The sequence below is a fragment of the Mobula hypostoma genome, chromosome 7 (assembly GCF_963921235.1).
Source record: "Mobula hypostoma chromosome 7, sMobHyp1.1, whole genome shotgun sequence".
Classification (NCBI taxonomy): domain Eukaryota; kingdom Metazoa; phylum Chordata; class Chondrichthyes; order Myliobatiformes; family Myliobatidae; genus Mobula; species Mobula hypostoma.
Window position 1 is genome coordinate 158904721 of NC_086103.1, and position 22298 is coordinate 158927018.

The 22298-nt window shown below is 39.2% G+C and overlaps 1 protein-coding gene across 2 annotated transcripts in view; it reads left to right on the forward strand.

Annotated features, from left to right (window-relative positions):
* The window catches only part of LOC134349062 (anosmin-1), a 208571-nt gene that overhangs the window by 8059 nt on the left and 178214 nt on the right, over nt 1-22298 (forward strand). For both annotated transcript variants that reach the window (XM_063052918.1, XM_063052917.1), the window contains exon 2: nt 9937-9984. In XM_063052918.1, coding sequence (XP_062908988.1) covers nt 9937-9984 — 48 coding nt within the window. The remainder of the gene's footprint in view (nt 1-9936; nt 9985-22298) is intronic.

The following is a 22298-nucleotide window of genomic DNA, read 5'->3' on the forward strand; positions in this document are numbered from 1 at the left end:
AAAGCAGCAATTAGAGACTGCGGTCCTTAGGTTGCTGTGTATCTTTTCAGTAGGAAGTCATTAATGGTAAAGTGGTATTTGTGGCAATGTCTCTTCCGACTTGTGTGAAAATATTTGTGGTGTAGCGCTCCCTAATTACCAGGGCCCTTTTAGAGACCTTGAATAATGATTCACAGTTCCTTCATAAAATGTTCAGCGCATCCCTGATTTATGAATAATTCAGAACTCTGCCATGAAGCCCTTTTTGTTTAAAAGTGGTAGAGAAGTTGAACCAGAAAACTGTGACAGCAGTGCTTGGGGCTGGAAGGTGCCATACAAGCTGTTGTATTCACGCTGCTTCACATTAAATAGTAGATCTTGTGGCTTAATGTAATCTTCTCCAAGGCCCTTCACATTTTAGAACAAATGTCTCACCACAGCGAAAGAAACACTACCGAATCATATCTGAGAAATGATTTTATATGATATTGTGGGAGCTAATTTGTGAATGAATGCATATAAACACAGTGATATAAAAAAGACTTGTCTCATGATTGATAAATGGCTACTTAAATGAGATTACCACTAATTAAATTATGGTCATTTATGTAGCTCTTTCTTTAATATTGGAGTGCCAAGGGTATTCATGTCAATTAATTAATCTAGGGAAATGAATTGCTAACACAAGGAAAATGGAACTGACAGCTCACGAAATGTGATGCATAAACAAGATAATCAAAGATTGCTGGTTAGGTCCACTAAATTGCTTCTCAGTTTTCTGTTTCCATTCTTTGTTTGCATGATCCGGCACATTCTTTCTTTTTTGTGGCAGTCTCATTATGTTGAAACCAAAGCCTTTTCACATTATTTGACACTGGCCTGTTCTCTCTCAAGAAATTAATGCAGCAGGCCTTTTTATTTTGATAATCTATTATCACATGAAGTCCAAATTTAGCACCAAATAAATTGTATATCCCTCCGGTCTTTTCAGCTTTGGTGACATCTAGGAGAATGGAACTCTGTCATAGAATCAGACGATCAGAGTCAGAGATGTAGTTCACGGAAACGGACCCTTCAGCCCAATCCATCTCTGCTGCTCCATCTTACTTGCCCATTTTAGATCTGTATTCCTCTATGCCTGTATGACTTTTTTCAAAAGGTATTCCTTCTTCCCTTCTTTTAATTGTTCTCATGTTTTTCTTTATGACACAGACAGGGAAGGTTCAGCTCATCAGGGCTATGCTGACACACAAAGTATAGTTTCAGTTCCACCTCTTATCTCCCTGCAACCAAGTTTCCATCACATGCCTATAAACTCTCTCTTAACTTTCCTGCCACCTTCTAAACTTGAAGAAAGTCAGAGGAGTGGACCAACCCATCAGCATGTTTCTGGGATGTCGGAGGAAGCTGGCGCACCCAGGAGACACTCACCTTACCACAGGACATATGAACCCCACAAACACAGAGTGCCCAGGGCCGGGATTGATCTCCTCAGCAACTCCACCTACTGCGCCACCTCCTTTTTCTTCTTTAGTGGACCTTCAAGATCATGGAAGACTTGCTTGCATGTTGGTTCTGTAGATTTTGAGCTGACTGAAGAGACCAACGTGGGGTACACAAAACAGACACACCAGAACACAAAATACTCTGCAGATGCTGGGGTCAAAGCAACATGCACAACACGCTGGAGGAACTCAGCAGGTTGAGCAGCATCCATGGAAATGAACAGTCAATGTTTTGGGCCGAGACATTGATTGTTCGTTTCCACGGATGCTGCCCGGCCTGCTGAGGCACACCAGAGACTGTAGACAGTGGAATCCGGAGTGATACTCAAGGTGCTGGAGGAGCTCAGCAGGTCAGACAGCATTTTATGGAGGACAATGGACAATTGACATTTCGGATCAGATCCTTCATCAGAAAGACCTCAGTGCAGAATGCCGACCATCCGTTATTCTGAATCGATGCTGCCTGACCCTCTGAAATTCCCCAGCATCATGTATGAGAACTATAAACTCTCCCACACAAAGGGCAGATGGAACCTTAGTGATGGACTGGTGTGTCGCTTGTGAGGTCCCTTCTGCTGCTTAGAGTGGGCTTCAATTAGGTTTCGCACCTGAACACTGACGACTGCATTTTACTTCTTGTTTTAATTTTAAAGTGTGATTCTTTAATTGGTGACGCCTAGAAGCAAATACTGTGTGTTTTCACTGTTGTATGTAGTTGTGTTACATTAGTGATCTGGTTGGATGAGCATCTGTACATGTGTAAAGGGGAATTTGGCACAGCAGATTGGATTTCTGTTTTTAGCTAAGTATGCAACACTTTTTCCCTCTAAAATAGCAGCTTGTTGTTATTATCCCTAGTCACCTCAAGTATGTGTTATGTTGCTTATCTTCAGGAGAGAAGGGAAGGCGATGCCTTATGTTGCAATTCTGCCCCTGTGGGAAACCTGGGTGTCCATAGTGCCTCATTCCATCCCTTTGAAAGCAGCAGGAAGCCAACCGGCTGGTTCGTAGTCAGCTGCACAAATACATGGAGCCTTCCAGCAATAAACGAGATCCTGACGGGAAACCTGGTGTGTGCAGGGGTGACATTTATGCTCTGCAACCTTCTCAAACTGCGTTCTTGTCATTTTCCTGTTGGCAAGTCATGAGGTAGCTAGATAAAAGCAAATGCTTTTTCAAAATAGAACCTCAATAACCATGAAAAAAGAATTGATATTATAATTGTGGCAATGTTACTTTAGTTTCAATAATTATTTGAATAAAATATAATAAGTGCTACCCTGACATTAAGGCTCGTTTAAACAAAGAAAATGTGTTCATCATCAGCCGACTTTGTTAGTTAAGATGTGACGAACTTAATGCACAGACTTTAAATTGTTTCTTTACACTTATCAGGACAAAACAAAACAAAACTTTCTTCACGGTGTTCATTGATGAGTTTTTTCTGAAGTATCAAGGAAAATCTATGGGCATGGTAAAGCATTTTCATCCTTGCCACCATCTGTCCTATGACTTCAGGAAGCAGGATGATCTAATTACTGATAGCTTGCTGTTTGTCTTTTAAAACAGTATTCATAGGGAATGTAATGAGAGTTTTAAAGCTAATTTCATTTGGTACCCTTAGGATTCACCCAAAAGGAAAGACGCTTGTCTTGTTTTCTGGGTTGAATTTGAACTCAGGTCTCAGGAGGTGAAAAGTACAAGTTTTCCAAAAGCCCTTTCATTTTTTTAAATTGGATTCTGCAGACACTCAAAGAATCATCTGTCATCCTCATTGTATTGCTAATGTAGTTTTCACAGTCTACTCACTACAGAAATATCATTTGTGGCAACAGGCTTCCAAGTATATTTGGAAAAAATACACAAATTTGTTTACAAAGCTGTTGTTATCTTAGTGATCCACCGATAATTAGAAATAAAAAAAATCAATTGCAAGTTTACCATATATCATCATCCATTAAGTATTTGTATAAGTATATAAATGATATCATTTCTGAGGTACAGCAGCCTGAAGACACATACTCAACATTTTGGGAACAGCTTCTTCCCCTCTACCATCAGATTTCTGAATGGATAGTGAACCAACCCATGAACACCATCTTACTGTTTTTGCTCTCTTTTTGCATTACTTAATTAATTTAATTTTTTATATATCTTATTATTATATACAGTTCTTTATGTCTTGCACTATACTGCTGCAGCAAAACAACAAATATCTGTGATATTAAATCTAATTCCGATTCTGACTCTTATTTACTCCATAGCAAAGATATCACGTTTAACTGGAAAGAGGTGCCAGAAGCCTTGAGAGGAACAGCATTGTCCCCTCTACCATCCATTTTCTGAACCTAGTAATTCCTCTTTTGCAATATGTATTTATTTTTGTAACTTATAGTATGTTTTTAATGTCTTGCACAATACTGCTATTGCAAAGCAACATATTTCACAATCTATGTTAGTGATAATAAACCTGATTTTGATCCAAATTCTGATTCTGCATCTTGATTTGTTTTTCTCCTGTCATCAAGGAGGCTGGCATTCTTTAAACAGTTTAAAGTGCAGGAAAGGGGACTTGGTTTTGGTGTAGCAGACACTGCAAGATTAATCGACAAATTAATTCAAGATCTTTTGAATTTTCAAAGCAGCCACATATATATATATAAATTTGCTTCCCTAAAGGAATGGAAATCTAAGTCACTAAGGTTAAACAGGAGCTGAGACACAAAATACTTAATGCTATCTCTAGTGCTTACTACCATTATGAGGGTGTTAATGGAGACCCCATTTCAATTTGAAGTACCTTTTTCTTTTCAATGTAACAAATATTAGCTTGTTTGAGGACATCTACTCCAATGTCTTTTGTTCTCTGTCCACTCTACAGTGTTTACCAAATACACATGATCAGATAAAGAAGTAACTTGCTTGCTTGCTGGAGGATGCTCTAATTGAGAGCTCTATGTGTATTTGATGTATGTTTAAAATTCTCTCTGTAAATTTGATCAATTGTTTAAAATTATGCTGCCACAAATTTTATGGTGTTAACTTCCTTCCCCTAAGCATCTAGAATCTTATAATTGACGAATCCTTTAGAAAGATTACATTTGGTTTGGGATAGTTTCATTAGAGTCATTTTTAAAAATTGCTGAGTCCTAAAGAAAGTAAGGTCTTTCCCAGATCTTAAAGAACATTCTATAATTTTTGATTTGTAATGTAAACCTAATTTTAAAATCATTTTGTACAAACACAATTCATTTTTATTGGCTGTTAATGAAAAGTTCGAGCCTTATTTGGATTAACAATTTTCATAAGCATTAGACAGACTAAGTCAACTGAAATATTACTTTTCACATTTTCAATTTATGAAACATAGCTGCTCTAATTATCTAACGTGGTGAGTCTGAGAGAATGGAAATGTTTTTGCACTGCTCTGCTGAATTATGTGAATGTAGCGAGATGTCACATTGATTTCAAAGCCCCTAGGCTAGACAAGGGAACAATTAGCTATGTTCACACTCTTCTGATTCCCCACCAGTGACCTCTCCTTAAGAGTGTGTGTGAATGTGCATGTGAGCATGAGTGAGGACAAGTTTGTGCTTGGCTATGATACTTTCCAAAGGCAGCATCACTGCCGAATCCCCTGTGTGACATGTCGGATCTCCAGAAGAGTTTACAGCATCTTAAGGTGAGAAGAGAAATAATTTGAAAAATTAAGTAAGACTATTACTTCTGTACTTAATATCTACTACAGTCATTGTGTCATACATTTGATGGAGAAATGTTTTATTTGTATGTCATATAGAAATCAATTTAGAATGGCAACATAATGACATATGTGACAGAAGTAATTTACCTTTAAGACAGAGAGAGCAGAAAAGCTGAAATCATTTATAATTAGAATTTGCTAGTGCTGATTTCATTGTAATCAATAGCGCTCAGCAAGAGAGCAGCTCCTATGATTTTTGACTTAATATTTGTTAACATATCTGCTGCTGTGAGACTGTTTGCCTTTTGTGCTCTACTTATGGAAACACCCTCCCTAAATATCCCACCTCCATCTTGCTTTAAGATGCTTCTTAAAACCTACCCATTTGCCAAAATAGACAGGAAATATTAATTATATTTTTCCAGTCCAAGTTTAAGGAAATCACATTTTGTTTGTGAGATTGTCAGTATCAAGGTAATTAGCCACAGATTATAGCATGGTAGATATTTAAATCGACATCTGTTCATGGTCAGAACTGGAAATGGAAGTTACACATTGCTCCCAGAGTTAACTGGTTGTAGGATTTTTACTGGAAGGCATTCAAGTATGCTTTAAACACAAAAGTCCTATTAACTAATGACTTCTATGTTGTTATCTACCAAATTGCCAATAAAGGGGCATTTATAGAAGCAAGTTTACCAAAATAAAATATAATAAAAATAGTAGCATTTCTTTTATTTCATGGCAAAAAATGTCAAAATACTTCAAATTGTAATGGCAGCATCTGTTGCTATGAGACTGTTTGTCTTCTGTGCTTTAATTTTGGAAACAATTATCCCAAAAGTTTCCCACTTCTGTCTTGTTGTAAGATGCTCCCTAAAACCTACCAATTTGCTAGAAATTTTGAACACTTGTCCTTCTCGGGCTCAGTGTCAACATTTACTTGTTAGCGCACCGTGAAGCCTTTTAGGGCATCTTTCCACATAAAAAAACTGTAAAATACAAATTGCTGTTTTGTAGTTAGCAGCACGTTCTGCTATCACTGAAACTGCAAGTGGCCTTTCAATTAATTAATAATAATGATTGTCTTATTCATTGAAGGAGTAATGTTGTCTGAGGATATGGATGAAAAGCTAGCTCTCCTTTTAATACTATTGAGAAGTCTGTGGTGTTCGTCTGAAACGTAAAACAAAAAGCTGGTCTCAACAAAAATTGAAGAATTTTTAAATATGCATTATATCCCCAACACTGCACTGGCTTATCAGTATATTTGAAATCAGATGCTCTACTAGTTAACTCAAGCAGGCAGCCCATTTTGTTATCATTCCACCTATCAAGAACAGTGCTTGAAATAGTCAGTAAATGCTCGATCTATGCATCGTATTTTGGCAGTCAGACACTTTGCACTGCCAGCTGTCACCCGCATGGGAACCACTACTTATGGCTTTTTAATAACTTTTGTCAAGTGTTAGTTGCTAGTTCGGTGAAAATAAAAACGCGAAACTGAATAAGAGTAACCTTCGCTCTTGTTTGGAATGATTATCGTGTTTATTATAATAACATGTTAGGAGGCTGTTCAGCTCATCGAATCTATACCAGCTCTCTGACCACCCCATCAATCCTGTTTCTCCATTTATATCTCTATCACATATACTCTTTCACATACCCATCAGCTCCACACTAATTCTCCTGCTATCCTACGACTTTTAGGGATAACTTACAGTAGCCAACTAATCTCCCAACCAGTATGTCTTGGGCTGATGGCATCATAGTCAGATATACCATGAAAATAAACCCTGTGGCCTATTGAGTCCATACTGATCATCAAGCATCAAATTTTACATTAATCATACTCTCTACCCCATTTTATTCTACCTGTATTCCCCGTTGATCAACTTCCCCTGATCCCAACTCTCATATACACACTGGAGCTAATTAATCCACCAATCCACACATTTTTGGGATGAGGGAAAAAGCCAGAGCACCTGTGGGAAACTCAAGCAGTTATTTGAAGAACACGTACTCTGCACAGATAATACTGGAGGTCAAAAGTGAACTTAGGACTCTAGTGCTATAAGACAGCAGCTTTAACTGTGCATTACCTTGTTGCTCTTGGCATAACATGACAGTCTGATCAAAGCAAAATAATCTAACTTGCGAAAACTTCCTTAGGTACAACTGGTGTGTATGCAGATGTAACATCTTTGACATTATTAATTCTGGCAGGGATCCCAATGACTTTCATCTACAGACATTCTGTTTGTCCCAGCTGCAGCAATAAAAGTTCGAAGTTGTTGGAGAAGACCATAAGATTATAAGACATAGGAGCAGAACTGGGCCATTTGACCCATCAAGTCTGCTCTGCCAATCGGCCATGGCTGATTTATTATCCCCTTCTCCACTCACACCCCCCTTTACATCAGCAACACAGCAGTGAAAACTGAGCAGTTTCGAACTCCTAAGAGTACACATCAAATACAACCTCTCATGGTTCCAGAACACGCCCGACACAATCAAGAAAGCTCACCAATGCCTCTACTTTTTGAGGAGGCTGAAGAGAGCTGGACAATGCACATCAGTCCTCATGTCCTTCTACAGATGTGCAGTAGAGAGCATCCTAGCATGCTGCGTCACTGCATGGTATGGAAACTGCACTGGAGCGGACAAGAAGGCTCTACAACAAGTAGTCAAAACTGCCCAATGTATCACCGGAACCAGCCTACCCACCATCAAGGACATACGTATGTACAGAAAGGTGCCAGAGAAGGGCCAGCAACATCATAAAGGATCCCATCCATCCTGCTCATAGACTGTTTGTCCCACTCCCATCAGGGAAGAGGCTACGTAGCATCCACACCAGGAGCACCAGACCCAAAAACCCAATACTCTCCCCAGGCAGCGAGGCTGATCAACACTTTCACCCATTAACCCACCCCACCAGCTCTATTATATCAGTAACAATGATTTTATTCTCCTTTACGCTTGTGTACTGGAAAGAACAATAACAATAGCAATCATGAATCTTGAATTCTCAACCCCATTCTCCTGACTTATCTTGCTCAAAGGGTTTCTTTACTCCCTGGGATGGGACCTAATGATAAGATTGCTTAGTTATAACTTCATGAATCATTTGCACTTCCTCTTTTTTTAATGTTTCTTTTTAGCTTTTCGTAACAGCGCTTTCTTGATTTAATGTGATAAATATCAAAATACACAAACCTATGTTCCACACAAGGCAATGTGAGCAATTAATGCAAATCTGTAATTTGGCTTAGTTAAGTTTTGTTATTGTGTTCCATAACTTTCTCTGGATAATTACACATCCCAAAGGAGTGATTGGAGTTAAGTAACGCTTCCTGAGAGAGCTGACTTTTTGCAATGTAAAGCAAAACATGTATAGAAGCGTATGAAAGGAATAGACGGAGAGAAATATGCAGAAGGAAAGAAAATACATGGCTAAAATCGCACAAAGTATTTCATAAGAAACTATTGGCCAGTTTTATAACTTTTGTGATTTGACTATTATTAAAATAATCTATGATATGGTTTTTAGAAAATGGAAGGGGTCATGTTGTATCAGATCTATTGACATGTTGACCATCAGTTTCGTATCCAATTGTAGGATGTTACTGTCCCTCTGTTTTGACACATTAAAACAAATGTCTGGTATTTTAGCTCTGTTGTACATTCAAAGCACAGTACTGTAATTGGATGTAAAAAATTGCATCATGAAATTTTTGCATATTCACAGTGCTTGTTCACGTCACCATATAGCAAATACGAAAATAAAATGTAATGTACCCACTGTTAGTTTTCAAAACTTTTAAGTTTGAGCTATCATTGTCAACTGTCATTCCTGTGGTATCTGCAGATGTTTAGAGCCTCTGCAGGCTTATTCATCGGTTTAGATAGGACACATTCTTGACTACTTGACACGACGGAGTCATCCAGCCAAAACTGAAAGTGTTTTAATCTGATATCTGTGTTTATGCACTTAATCTTCTGAACCACTGAGCAGTTGTCAGGCCTGGTGACTTTTCTCTCTGAATGTTGTCGCACTGTTTTTAGATAAACACTATTTTTCCTTCCCTTGTTTCACACAGTTGTTCTTTCTGTGTTGGTTGGTTTCGCATCTTCCTTCTGAGTGGAGGGAGGCTTGCCGAGGTTAATTATGTCACTCTCCCCCTCCTCTGCGGTCGCTGCTGCTCCGGCTTCAGACCAGCGACTTTGCTTTTTGCCGATCCCTGTGATTCAGCGAGAGCTGCAGACCACTTGTTGAAAAATTGCACGGGACATAATGTCATTGTTGAATGATATCAAAATTAAGGGTAATTTCTCACCTCTGTGCTCCTGATATGGAGCCTCACTCACCAGGATCACGTAATAAGGCCAATGGAAGGTCATAGGTCTCAATTTACAAGTGACAAAATTATGGGTTCTGCTTGTTCAATGTTTTGATATGTCCTTGAGGCAAGAACAACACGAAAGAGGAAAATTTACCCTGCAATGTCAATGTCTGCAGAACATTTAACTAGTACCTCCGACCTGCCACTAGCCTGCAGAACTGTTACAGGAATCATTACAAGAACCGTACTGAAACTATTGTCTGTCCTCTCTGTAGGAGACTGCCAATCTCGGGAGCAATTTTCTTCCTTTGCATACATTAAAATAATTACACAATAATAATCGTCTTTGATTTGAGATGCAAAGTAATGCAGGATTTAACAGTTTCTTCATTTTATTTTGCAGAACAATGGATCTTTGAACTGGTGCCAAAATCACAAGCAATGCTCAAAGGTGAGTACGTGAGAAACAAGAATTATAAAAGAGTGTATGATGTAAGTATTTTCCACATTAATTTTCACCTAGGTGAATACTAAATAGAGCACAGCACTCAAAGTAGGCCAATCTACAACTGAACCTTAACCATTTCTTCTGCTTCTCTCTTGTTGATGCTGGTTTTCCATCAACCACCATTAGCAGCCAAATCCTGAACAACCATTTAAGTGTGTGAGACAATGTAATGATTGCTGGCAAACTATCTGATTTTAGCAGAAAAATACAGTCAAGTCTACTGTTGCACTCACCCAGTACTTCTCAGCGGTCAGTGCTTTTCACCCGTGACTGAGAACCAGCGTGGTTTGCGAACCAGCTCCTCAGATCTCTGGAGGGACTCAAACCGGTCAGGCAGAATTTGTGTCAAGATTGAGGGTCTCGACCAGAAACGATGACTACCCATCTCCCTCTACAGATGTATCGCTGCTTGATCTGCTGAATTCCTCCAGCAGTTTTTGCTGCGGGTTTCAAAATCTGCAATCCTTTGTGTCTCCAGCTTTACACCAACTGAGGGTACTAATTGTGGTCAATCTGGACAACTAACCACATAGTCTGCTTCTGCAGCCCCATAACCATAACCTTTTGGTATTATTTTACATTAATCACTGCTAACTTTACTTTTTTATGTAATTCTTTATTTTTTAATATAATAATTGAATGTTGTTTTCCATTGCATGCCATACCAACACACCACAGCAAATTCCTGATAGATGTAAATGCATTTGGTGAATAAAGTTGGTCCTTGACATGTTAGGAGGTTACTTTTTGCTATTTTCAGGATGTATAAGGTATTGGTGGAAAAGAAGGGTGTTTTTTAATCAAATGATTGGAATTGATTTGCACAGCAGCAGAGACCTACATCAGCTATTCTGTGTCTGGCACTTCCTGAGTAAAGTGTTCATCACCTTTTGTCCTGATCCTAGCTGACTCTTTGACCCCAATAGATCACACAGCAACAAAGCCCATATCTTCCCGGTCAGGTTGTGTTCAAGATCCCTGGTGAGAGGGGACAATGTACCGGCAGTGCCCAAGGTCAGAATAACACTAGCAACTGCAGGCCTGGATTGTTCCTTTCACACTCATACAAAGGGCAGGATTGCCCTTCTCCAGCCCGAGAAGATTATTTAACTCAAAGCGATGAAGAACAAGTGAAGACGAGCTGTCAGCTTTGTATTCATATCTCTTGTGTAGCACAGCACATCAGTGACAGCCATTGCAAAGCGCTGATTGAAAAATTCACCTCTTCGATTTGAGGAGTTCCGGTACGCAAGTGTAAAGAATTTATCATTTCATTCCGCTTTCTACCCTGTATATTCAGATTATTTCCTTAATAGGTCTGTGCCTAGAAATTAGATTACAGAATATTATTACGTGACTGAACATGGTAGTGTGACAGTAATTCTGGGCGTTTTGCATCTGGTATTTCGATGTTTGCCATACTTTTGGTGTTAGGCAGGTATCAAGATTCCAGTGCAATTCCTGAGCACTGCCGGGAAATTACAAAATTTACCTGTAGTGAGTCCTATATTCCACCTTGGCCCCCATTCCACTTATACCAACTCCCCCCATCCCCTCCCGAACCAATCCACTGCTTTCCCTCTCAGCCCCCTGAGTTCCTGACCCTGTTATTCCTGAGAGGTCTGAAACCTTTGTTTTTATTCTAATCTTTCCCCCGACTCCCAGTAATGCTCCGCACCCATTTTGCCCACTTGTATGATTGTCAAGCCTACCCCGCATCCAAGGAGTCAGGCCTTCACTGGATTATTCCTCCATGTTGTTCATAGTCTCACGCGGCTCATTTCCATCCCCAGAAGTGCACAGTGTTCATTCATAGCAAGGCTTTGAGTTGGGCATCTGCAGAATCACTGGTATTTATGATTTGCCGCACCACTGAGAAGTCTCTTAGAGGTGTGCCTATCCTAAAGGAGTTTAAATCTTCTCTTCAATGGGAATTCAGTGAGATCCTCGCTCATAGCTCCGACCTCTCTGATTGCTGCTGCTCTCCAGCTGTTTGCACCTATCTCCTGCCAGCTTGTACTCCTTCCCCTCCTACCCTTCTTCTTATTCTGACTTCTGCCCTCTTCTTTTCCTGTACTGATGAGGGGTCTCACCCGAAACATCGACTATTTTTTCCTTCCCTCGATGCTGTCTGACTAGTTGAGTTCCTCTGGCATTTTGTATGTATTTATGGGGACTATTGACGTTTGCATTGGTGGGTCCACGACTACCTCAGCTGAAGGAGCTCTTCTGCTTCGATGGGCTACTACACCTGTTACGGCGCACTAGCGTTTGTTTCTTTGAAAATGAATAATTCATAAATACATATAATTATTTATTTATTGAGATACAGTGCAGAATAGGCCCTCCTGGTCCTTCAAGCTGAGCCACTGAGCAACCCCCTGATTTAACCGTAGCCCAATCATGGGACAATTTACAATGACCCATTAACCTCGTAACTGTAGCACCATTGGACTGTGGTGTGAAAGCACAGCATTCAGAAAAAAAAACATGCATTCCATGGGGAGGATGTACAGACTTCTTACAGAGGAAATCAGAATTGAACTCTGAACTCCAACGCTCCAAGCTGTAACAGTGTCTATATACCATATACTATAATTTCATAACATTTGCGGGCATGAGGTTCAAAAACACTTAAGGCTAAATAGAAAAGTGACTTGCTACCAGTCAGAAACTGAGCTTAACAGTTCCCTGTGTTCTGACACAAACAGACAAATTGGAGTAATAGATGCTTTTCCTATGGGTGTTATCCTGTCTAAATATTTTAACATTTTTGTATAACACTCTCTTTAGGTATAACAGCATGTAATTAAACTTCACTTGTTTGAAATTGTGCTGAAACTGTTGAGAGAGAATGAAGGCAGTTCTGTTTGTGGTTCTGGCAATTTGTTTTCTGGCATGATTTTTATTTGAAAGAATTTTACTCCCTCATTCATTACTTGTGATAGGGATCACATTAGGAAGTTCATTGTTAATTGAGAAATAGCGTACGGTTTACTCATTTCTTATATATCTGTACAGTTCTTTTTTTGCGGCATTTTACAGTTTTGAGCTAGAGGTCATAGTTTAAAGGTGAAAAGTGAAATATTTAAGGGGAACACAGGTGGTGTGAAGGTGGAACAAGCTGCCAGCAGAAGTGGTAGATGTGGGTTTGGTTGCAGCATTTAAGAGAAATGTGGACAAGTATATAGATTGGAGGGGTATGTAGGGCTACAGTTCAGGTACGGGTCGAAGGGGACTAGGCAGGATAACAGTTCGGGGTAGATGGGCCGAAGGGTGTATTTCTGTGCTGTAGTGCTCTATGGTATATATTCAAACATCTGGAATTTTATAGTTTGAATAATTCCCCCTAACAGGTTTTACTTTTAAAAAACCTTTGTGTGAATGCTGTTTTATTGTAGAATCTGTACTTTAGCGTGAAGCTACACTGACTGCCCACATCAGCTGCATCTATACCTCCACAGCCACCGTTCTGCTCTTTGAGCACTGCCAGAGCAGTTCACAGCAGGCACCACATGTTCCCAAAACTTGGAATGAATTAAGGCTGGTGAGGGGTCTGAAAACAGAGGGAAAGGTGGCAAAGTCCGGCCTTGAGGCAGTGGCTGTGGAGATTTGAGCTGAAGAATGTGAAGCCACAAACTGAGAGCACAGGAGGCTGATTGATCCAATTTAAATCAGTTGAAAGGAGGCCTATTAGAGTCAGAATCGGCTTTGTTACCATTGATATATGTCATGAAATTTGTTGATTTGTGGCAGCGGTACAGTGCAATACAAAAAAACATAAAAGGCATAATTTTTATGTCTTGTACTACACTACTGCCACAAAACAACAAATATTTTACACAAATAAATAAACAGTGCTATAGGCAGTGTTGATGTGTTCATGGACCATTCAGAAATCTGATGGCGGAAGGGAAGACGCTGTTTTTAAAAGTCTCCAGGCTCCTAGTCTCCTCCCCAATGACAGTAATGAGATGAAGGCATGTCCTTCATGATGGATGTTGCCTTCTTGAAAATGGCAGAGCTGACCCAAATGTTGCATGCTTACTCCTGCTCTTACTTCCTGTGTTTTCTTGTTCTTAAGAATGCAGATTCTTTGTAGGTTCGGAGTAATAGAACTCCAGGAATCCCAGGTGTTGAATGAGATGATACAAACCCGCTTGGGGGTTTTCAGGAAGGAAGATGTTGAATGTCAGCACGGAGGTGTAAACTGGCCAAGAAATGAGTAAGAAGATAATGATTATTGAGGAAAGTACATTGATAGAACAGAAAATTAGAGCATTATTTAAGAGGTGAGCAAATAACTAAAAAAAATGTAGAGCTGCAACATGGAACAGGCCCTTCTAGTCCAATGATAACCAGCCATCAACCCTCTAACACAAACATAATCACAGGGCAATTTACAAATACTTGCTAATTGGTACTAATTGGACTGTGGGAGAAAACTGGAGCTCATGGAGAAAGCCCGTTCAGTCACAGAGAGAGTATACAGCCTCCTTACTCCAAACTCCAGAACACCCTGAGCTGAAACAGTGTCGATCTGACTGCTATTCAACCATAGCGTGGCCAGTGTCAGTGAACCGCGTAATCTGGAAGGGTAGACGCACAAAATGTAGGCAAGGAACTGAGAATTATTGGAAGCAATTAGGAAAAAAAAATCTTATATAATGCCCTTTATATAATGGGAATGCAGTTACTGAAAAATCGTGGAGAATTTTAATGAGAGCGCATCTGAAAAGTTGAGTGCATGTTAATTACCTCAGAACTACAACAGAAACAAGTCATCCTCAAGCCTAATGGAATATCTAGAAAGGCTGAGATAGTTATACTATCTCTACCTAAGGACTCACATATTTGCCTTTGAATCCAGTCAGTGTATGCTCAGTGGCCACTTTATTAGGTACACCTGCTCATTACTGCAAATACCTAATCAGCCAGTCATGTGGTAGGAACTCAATGCGTAAGAGCATCCAGATGTAGTCAAGAGGTTTAGTTGTTGCTGGAACCAAATGTCGGAATGGGGGAGGAAATGTAATCTAAGTGACTGTGACTATTGACTGTTTCTTGGTGCCAGACAGAGTGGATAGAGTATCTCAGAATTACTAATCTTCTAGGAGTTTCACGCACAGCAGTTTCTGGAGTTTACAGAGAATGGTGCAAAAAAAACCTGTTACTTGCCATAGTGATAGACAAGGCTTATTTCATACTTTGTCATAGATGTAGTCGTAGAAGTAATTTAAAATGTAACATCTGATATAGCAGGTTTTTGTTGGGGAAGAGGTCTGTTGTAGTTCAGAGCATTACGAGATATTTGAGTTGTCTTTGATTAGAAATGTGTCCTGTGTTATTACTCACAATGTGTTCAACTTGACATAAAGTTTCGATCCACAAGTGAAGAACGGAAGTGCTGAATTCAGACATCTTTTTTAAAAAAATCCCAGAAGTGGATCATTATTCAGACTAATCTACAAATAATGTCTACTGCCTTAGTGGGCCAGAGATTGGTGAGCCATTTTGAAATTATCATTTATAGATTGTTGTGAACATAAACTGCAATTCTGATAAAAGTATCGGAAAGAACGAAGACTTAATTCTGATTCACTGAAGTTCCACTGGGAGTGAGATTATATGGTTATACACAGAGTGAAGTGTGATGCTATGATAAATGTGGGATTGGATTCAATAAGATGACCAACATAGATTCAAAAGATTGTTGGTCATATTAATCTATGTTATAAAGGCAGATGTGTCGAACAGTCTGTTCTTTATATTTCCTCAAGTCACCTGTTTTCTTTTGGCCACCAGTCACTTTGATTTGTTGATTTTTCTGGAATTCCTGATGAGAAAACTTCACTTTGATGTATAAAGACAGCTGAAAAGTGAAGTAATTAAAACGTCAACCTTCAGAAATGGGACATCTCTCAAATTGTACTTGCCTCAACATTTGTGGAGGTGTTTTCCAACTGTGATGGCACTTCTAATAACGGACTGACAAAACACCCAACAAGCAATTTAACACAGGGAATGTATGCCTGTTATGCCTAACTGCTAAATCATTGCATCAGTTTATTAATAGCTACAAATCGGTTATGTTCTATAGTATTCTCAATTATGCCCTTTATCACTTGTGTTTTATTATGCGGAGATAATAAATTTGCTTTAAGAATTTGCAGCCAGGAAGGTGTTGATTATTATTTACTGTGACTTGTATGTAAGAAGTCGTTATTTAATTCTATAAACTGAATTCAGGTTGCTGAAAGACTGCATCTTGAGGCTGAGGTTTCCACGTGAAGGGATCCTGTATTAAATACCTCCTGAGATTATCTTGAAGCATCACTGACTCTTCTAATTAGTTGAAAACAGAATGATTAACCAGATGTACGATGTGTTCTTGTATTTTTTTTTTGGAAATGTGTGCTTTAATAATCATCCTCGAACTAATTTATCACAGACTATGATAATTATCTACTCAACTTCTTAGTCCAATTTTTATATTGGAATCACACTCTGCAGATTAGTTAAGGATATATGAGGATTTTACTTTTTTTTATTATTTTGGATATTATTAACTAAATAATTTGCTGCTCCTCACTTATACTGTACTTTTCCAGCTTGACGAAATGAACCTAAACTTGTACGCAGGATATAGTTTCACTTGCCCTGCCTATGAACTATGACTTTGACCCTTTGGTAATCACCACCACCCTCTCCCTAATCACGTTTAATCAAAAAGCTTACCGGTTTTAAGTGTTGCAGCTGTACTCAAAGAAAGAGCCACAAGATTTTCTAATATTCATTGCATCTGATTGATCATTATGTTTTAAACTTGTTTGAAGAGGCTGAGTTATCTTTTGAGATTATATATAATGTTCTTGCAGTTTATGCTTGGTATTTAATAGCCATCATTAGAGCGCTAATTTTGGAAATCCTCCTAAATGCCTGCAGTCTTGCATACAAGTGACAGCTAGTAAGGAGCAGATTATTGAAGTACCATCAATTCCCTTTTTATCTTTTATCAAGCATTGGCATCACCTGCAAGTTAACTTGGTTCCGACAAACTTTGTCATACATCAGACAAGTCATTTATCTTAGAAACTTTATGCTCTAACTAGGCAGATGGATCGTTATGCTGAGAAACTGTTGGTAGTGTGAAATGGACTAAAGTATATTTAGTAAAAGGGCTACTGTTGGTCAACTCCAAGGTCTCCAATTTGTTTGGAATGCAAAGAAGCAAAAACACAGCCAAGCGAATCCATCAGTTATGGCTATGAAAGTCTGTCAGTGTTAATCCAGTCCAGGGGAGGATTCTGAATGACAGCTGCCCACTCTCAGTAACAAATGGGCAAATCACTGTCCATCTCTGCCTGTTATTTCTAGGGCAGAGGTGATTAACTGGCTTTCCATCACTGTCACATTCAAAAAAATAATTCATTTTGCAGGGAGAATTTGTAATGCACGATCCATCTGCCCAGATTTATTGACTAGATGAAATGTTTCTTATATTTGTGTTAAACATACTGACACTGAATATTTTAGAATATTTTTAAAATGGAAAATGAATATAAGCAATTTGAAAAATCATTGCTAGGCAACAACATGCAACATAAATTTTAGTTGAATAGCAGGATCATTGTTTAAAATGATTGAGTAGTACTTTTGCAGAATAGTTTATATGCAGGTGATATAAAGTTTAAGTTCTGACAGCCATTGACATATATGTTTATTTATGTATACATTTATGAATAAAATATGTTATTCACATGCTAATTCCCGCTATTATAGCCAAGGCAGCATCTTGTCATTACATAGAACAGTGATGGATGTGTTCACTCACTGACACAAAGACAGGTAGAGGAGGTGCAGTTAGAATACCTGAGGCTTTCCTGTATCCCTTAAAGTAAAGATCACTTTTATTTAATAATAAACTCCTAGGAATAGAATGTCCTCCTTTGAAATGTACACTAAGTTTTTCAATATTTGCACATTGGTCTTTTGAATATTTTCAGTGTCAAAGAGCTCAAACTGAATTATTACTAAATCATACTTTTTAACTTCAATTTCCTCCTTGAAAATTTCATTCTCATTGCCTTTGTCTAAACATCAGGCTGATTCAACCATTATATTTTAAACCTCTGGGTTCAAACTTTTAAGAAATATGAATAGAAATAGACATTTACATTGCCACTCACAATATCCTCCGTCTGAAAGCTGCTTTCCCACTTGAGTGGGGCGGCACGGTAATGTAGCAGTTAGCGTAATGCTATTAGAGTGCCAGAGACTCAGGTTCAACTCCTACCACTGTGTGTAAGGAGTTTATGTCCTCCCCCTGACCACATGTGTTTCCTCCCACAATCAAAAGTAATATGGATTAGTATTACTTTTATTGGTGTGCAGATGTAATTGTCTGGTATAGGCTCAATGGGCCAGAAGGATCTGTTACCTTGCTCTATCTCTAAATGAGATTTTAAAAATTGAAAAGTCCTTATATTGCTTTATTCTCTTATTGCCCCAAATTTATTCACTCTGATAAATAAACATACTGACTGACTAACCACCATTATCCTTCAGGGACAGAGAATTGTAAAGATTCACAGCCTCTGAGTAAAGAAATTTCTCTTCCTCTTGGCCTTAAGCAGCTAAGCACTTTTCCAGGCAGTGAGTTCCCACACGTTCCGACCGGAGAAAACACCCTTTCAACATTAGATCTACCAATCGTTCTCACCCTTCAGTGAGGTCGTCTCTCATTTTTTTTCTCTAGACTGCAATGACTGTCGACCCCTCTCAAATAAATTCCAAATCACAGGTCAACACTGTCATCTAGACCCAGAGAAAATACACTCAGAAGCCATTTTATTATTTTATTTATTTATTGAGATAGAGCAGGGGCCAGGTCCTTCTGGACCTTCGAGTCACGCTGCGTAGCAATCTCCTGATTTAACCCTATCCTAATTACGGGACTATTTACACAGACCATAGACCCACTGGTAAATCTTGGGACCATGGCAGGAAACTGGAGCACCCAGAAGAAACCCACGCAGTTACCGGGAGAACATACAAACTCCTTACAGACAGCGGCAGGAATTGAACCTGGGCCGCTGGTACTGTAAACCATTGCACTAACCTCTATGTTACTGTGCCATGGTACCTCCTGTACCTACCAAAGTGGCCACAGAGTGTGTATTCATGATCTGCTGGCTGCTGTAGCCCACCCACTTCAAGGGTCGAAGTGCTGTGCGATCAGAGATGCTCTTCTGCATGCCACTGTTGTAATAGTTTTTTGAGTTACTGTTGCCTTCCTGTCAGATTGGACCAATCTGGCCATTCTCTTCTGATCTCTCTCATTAACAAGGTGTTTTCACCCACAGAACTGCTGCTCAGTTTTTCACACCATTCTCTGTAAATGCTAGAGACTTTTGTGTGTGAAAGTCCTAAGAGATCACCTGTTTCTGAGATACTCAAACCACCCTGTCTGGCACCAACAAACACTCCATGGTCAAAGTTATGTAGGTCACATTTCTTCCCCGTTCTGATGTTTGGTCTGGACAACAACTGAACTTCTTGACCGTGCTGCATGTTTTTATACATTGAGTTGCTGCCAAATGATTGGCTGATTAGATATTTGCATTAACAAGCAGGTGTACTTAATAAAGTGGCCACGGTGTGCACACTGACTGGATGCAAATGCAAGTATGGGAGTCCTTGGGTACAGATTGCTTAACTATACTCAACTTTCCTAGATATTCCATTGGGCTTGAGGATGACTTGTTTCTGTTGTAGTTCTGAGGGGACTAACATACACTCAATATTTCAGTTGTGCTCTCAGCAAAATCCTCCACAATTTCAGTAACTGCATTCCCATCATATAAAGGACGTTTTTTTTTGTAATTCCTACAATTCTCGTTTACTTTCCTACATTTTGAGCATCTATCCTTCCAGATTACACTGTTCACCTACATAGGACACTACGGTTGTGTAGCAGTTAGTGCGAAGCTATTGTGCTCAGGGAATCCTGGAGTCTGTACGTTCTCCCTGTGACTGTACGGACTTTCTCCAGGAGCTCCCATTTTCTCCCACAGTCCAAAGATGTACCAATTTACCAATTAGCAGGCCATTGTAAATTGTCCTGTGAGTATGCCAGTGTTAAATAGGTGGGTTTCTGGTCGATGCTCATTGGGCCAGAAAGCCCCTTTCCATACTGTATCTCTAAATAAATAAAAATAAGTTTACTCACTTTCCAAAATTAATAACATTGTACTTTTCCTCAATAATCATTACCTTCTTGCTCATTACTTAGCCAGTCTACACCTCCATGCTGACATATAACATCTCCCTTCCGTATCGTTATACAGCTTGGAGGCAAATACTTCAACAAAAATGAAAACAGAATTCTTTAGCAGGCCGGCCTGCATCTGTGGGAAGAGAAGCACAGTTATCCTTCTAGGTCAGAGTCTGTTCATCAGAACAAATGTGATTAGCTGCTGGAAATAAGTTAACAACTTCACTAGTTTGATTTGCCTTGTCCATGTGGCGATTAGAATCCCAATGGTTATTGAGGGCAGATGGGGGAGGTGGAAGACATGATGGGTACAGCCAGATAAGCAAAGAGAAAAGAAGGGTAGATGGAGTCATATGGGGAAGGGGATGTGAGGATGACATGTATAGACAAATAAAGAAAGAGAAAAGAAAGGCAGATGTAGCCAGGTTGGTGTTGGTGGGGGTGGGGGGGTGGTTTAGAGACACAGGCTGGATAGTGATAAGTGGAAACACAAGGGGTTGCAAATCCAGCTCACTGCTTTTCCATTTGTACGCCTTCTCTAAATGTTAAGTACCCTAGAATATTTAGTTCTCAGTTTTGGTCACCAAACAACCAGATTTATGTTAAAGCTATCATTATCAACCTCATTTAAGCCATGAATTTATTTATCTCGTATTTTTTGTGTAATCAGGTAATGCATCTTTGATTTTAGTATCCTCTCATTTTTCTTTGATTTGCCAATAATTTCATTAAACTTAATTGTTCCTTTTGCACTTTGCTTTCCATTTTTCCAAATTGCCATTTTTCTGTGACAGATTTGTCCTTGTTAAGTCTGAGGTGGTATGCACAGGCACTTCACCAGGCCATTGATCCACACAGAGCAACACCTTGTCACAACAATGGTGCCAGTGTCCCTTGAACTGAAAGCCCTCAGCACTTCAAACTCACAGCTCTCTTATCCCCTCCACCCTCCTTGAAGCAAAATTGAGCACGTCTAAGGTAACAATTCAAAGGCAGTTGCCCATAAGGTACAATTAATGTTAACCCTGTCTTCATAGGTGTTGTATTTTGTAACTTCAAACCATTAAATTAATTCAGGAGAGTCTGACATGTGAATCTAACTTTGAGTTTGCTTTAAGGGAGGTATGCATGTATCACGTGGAAGGGTGATGACGTATGCAATCAATGTATTTTTACACATAACCTGTAATTAATTATGTAAATGAACAAGAATTCTTAATCGAACTATATATATATATATATACACACACACCAGAAATATTAAATACTCACCAATACAGACACTGAAAATAGGATCAGGATTGGGTCATTTGGCCTTTTGAACCTACTCTACTGTTCATCAAGTTCATGTTCGGCCAGAAACGTCGACTGTTTACACTTTTCCATAGATGCTGCCTGGCCTGCTGAGTTCCTCCAGCACTTTGTGTGCGTTGCTTGGATTTCCAGCATCTGCAGATTTTGTTGGGTTTGTACGGAATTAGTCTGCCTAATCTTTCCTAATATGCCAAACCCATCATCCCTGAAACTAGACTAATACATCTTTGCTGCACTCCCTTTAAGGCATGTATAACCATTTTTGGGGAAGTAAAGAAAAAATGAAAACAATACAACAGGCAGGGTCACATTAAGGCGCTGTGCAATGGAAGTAAGGCATCTTTACTCCTGAACTCAAATCCTCTCATCATAAAAGTCTTTCCAATTGCTTATTGCTCCTGCATATTGGCTTTCAGTGACTTGTATACCAAGATTCCCCCTCAATGTCTCCACTTAAAAAATACAGTATTTCTCTTTCTCTGGTTTGTGCATCACACCAGATAACTTCACATTTCACCTACCACGTTCTTGCCCACTCACTCAACATGCATGCATTCCTTGAACCCTCTTTACATCCTCCATCCTACTCACACTCCCATTGGTTTTACACTTAGTGGCCACTTTATTAGGTACCTGTTATATGTAATAAAGTGGCCACTCAGTGTAT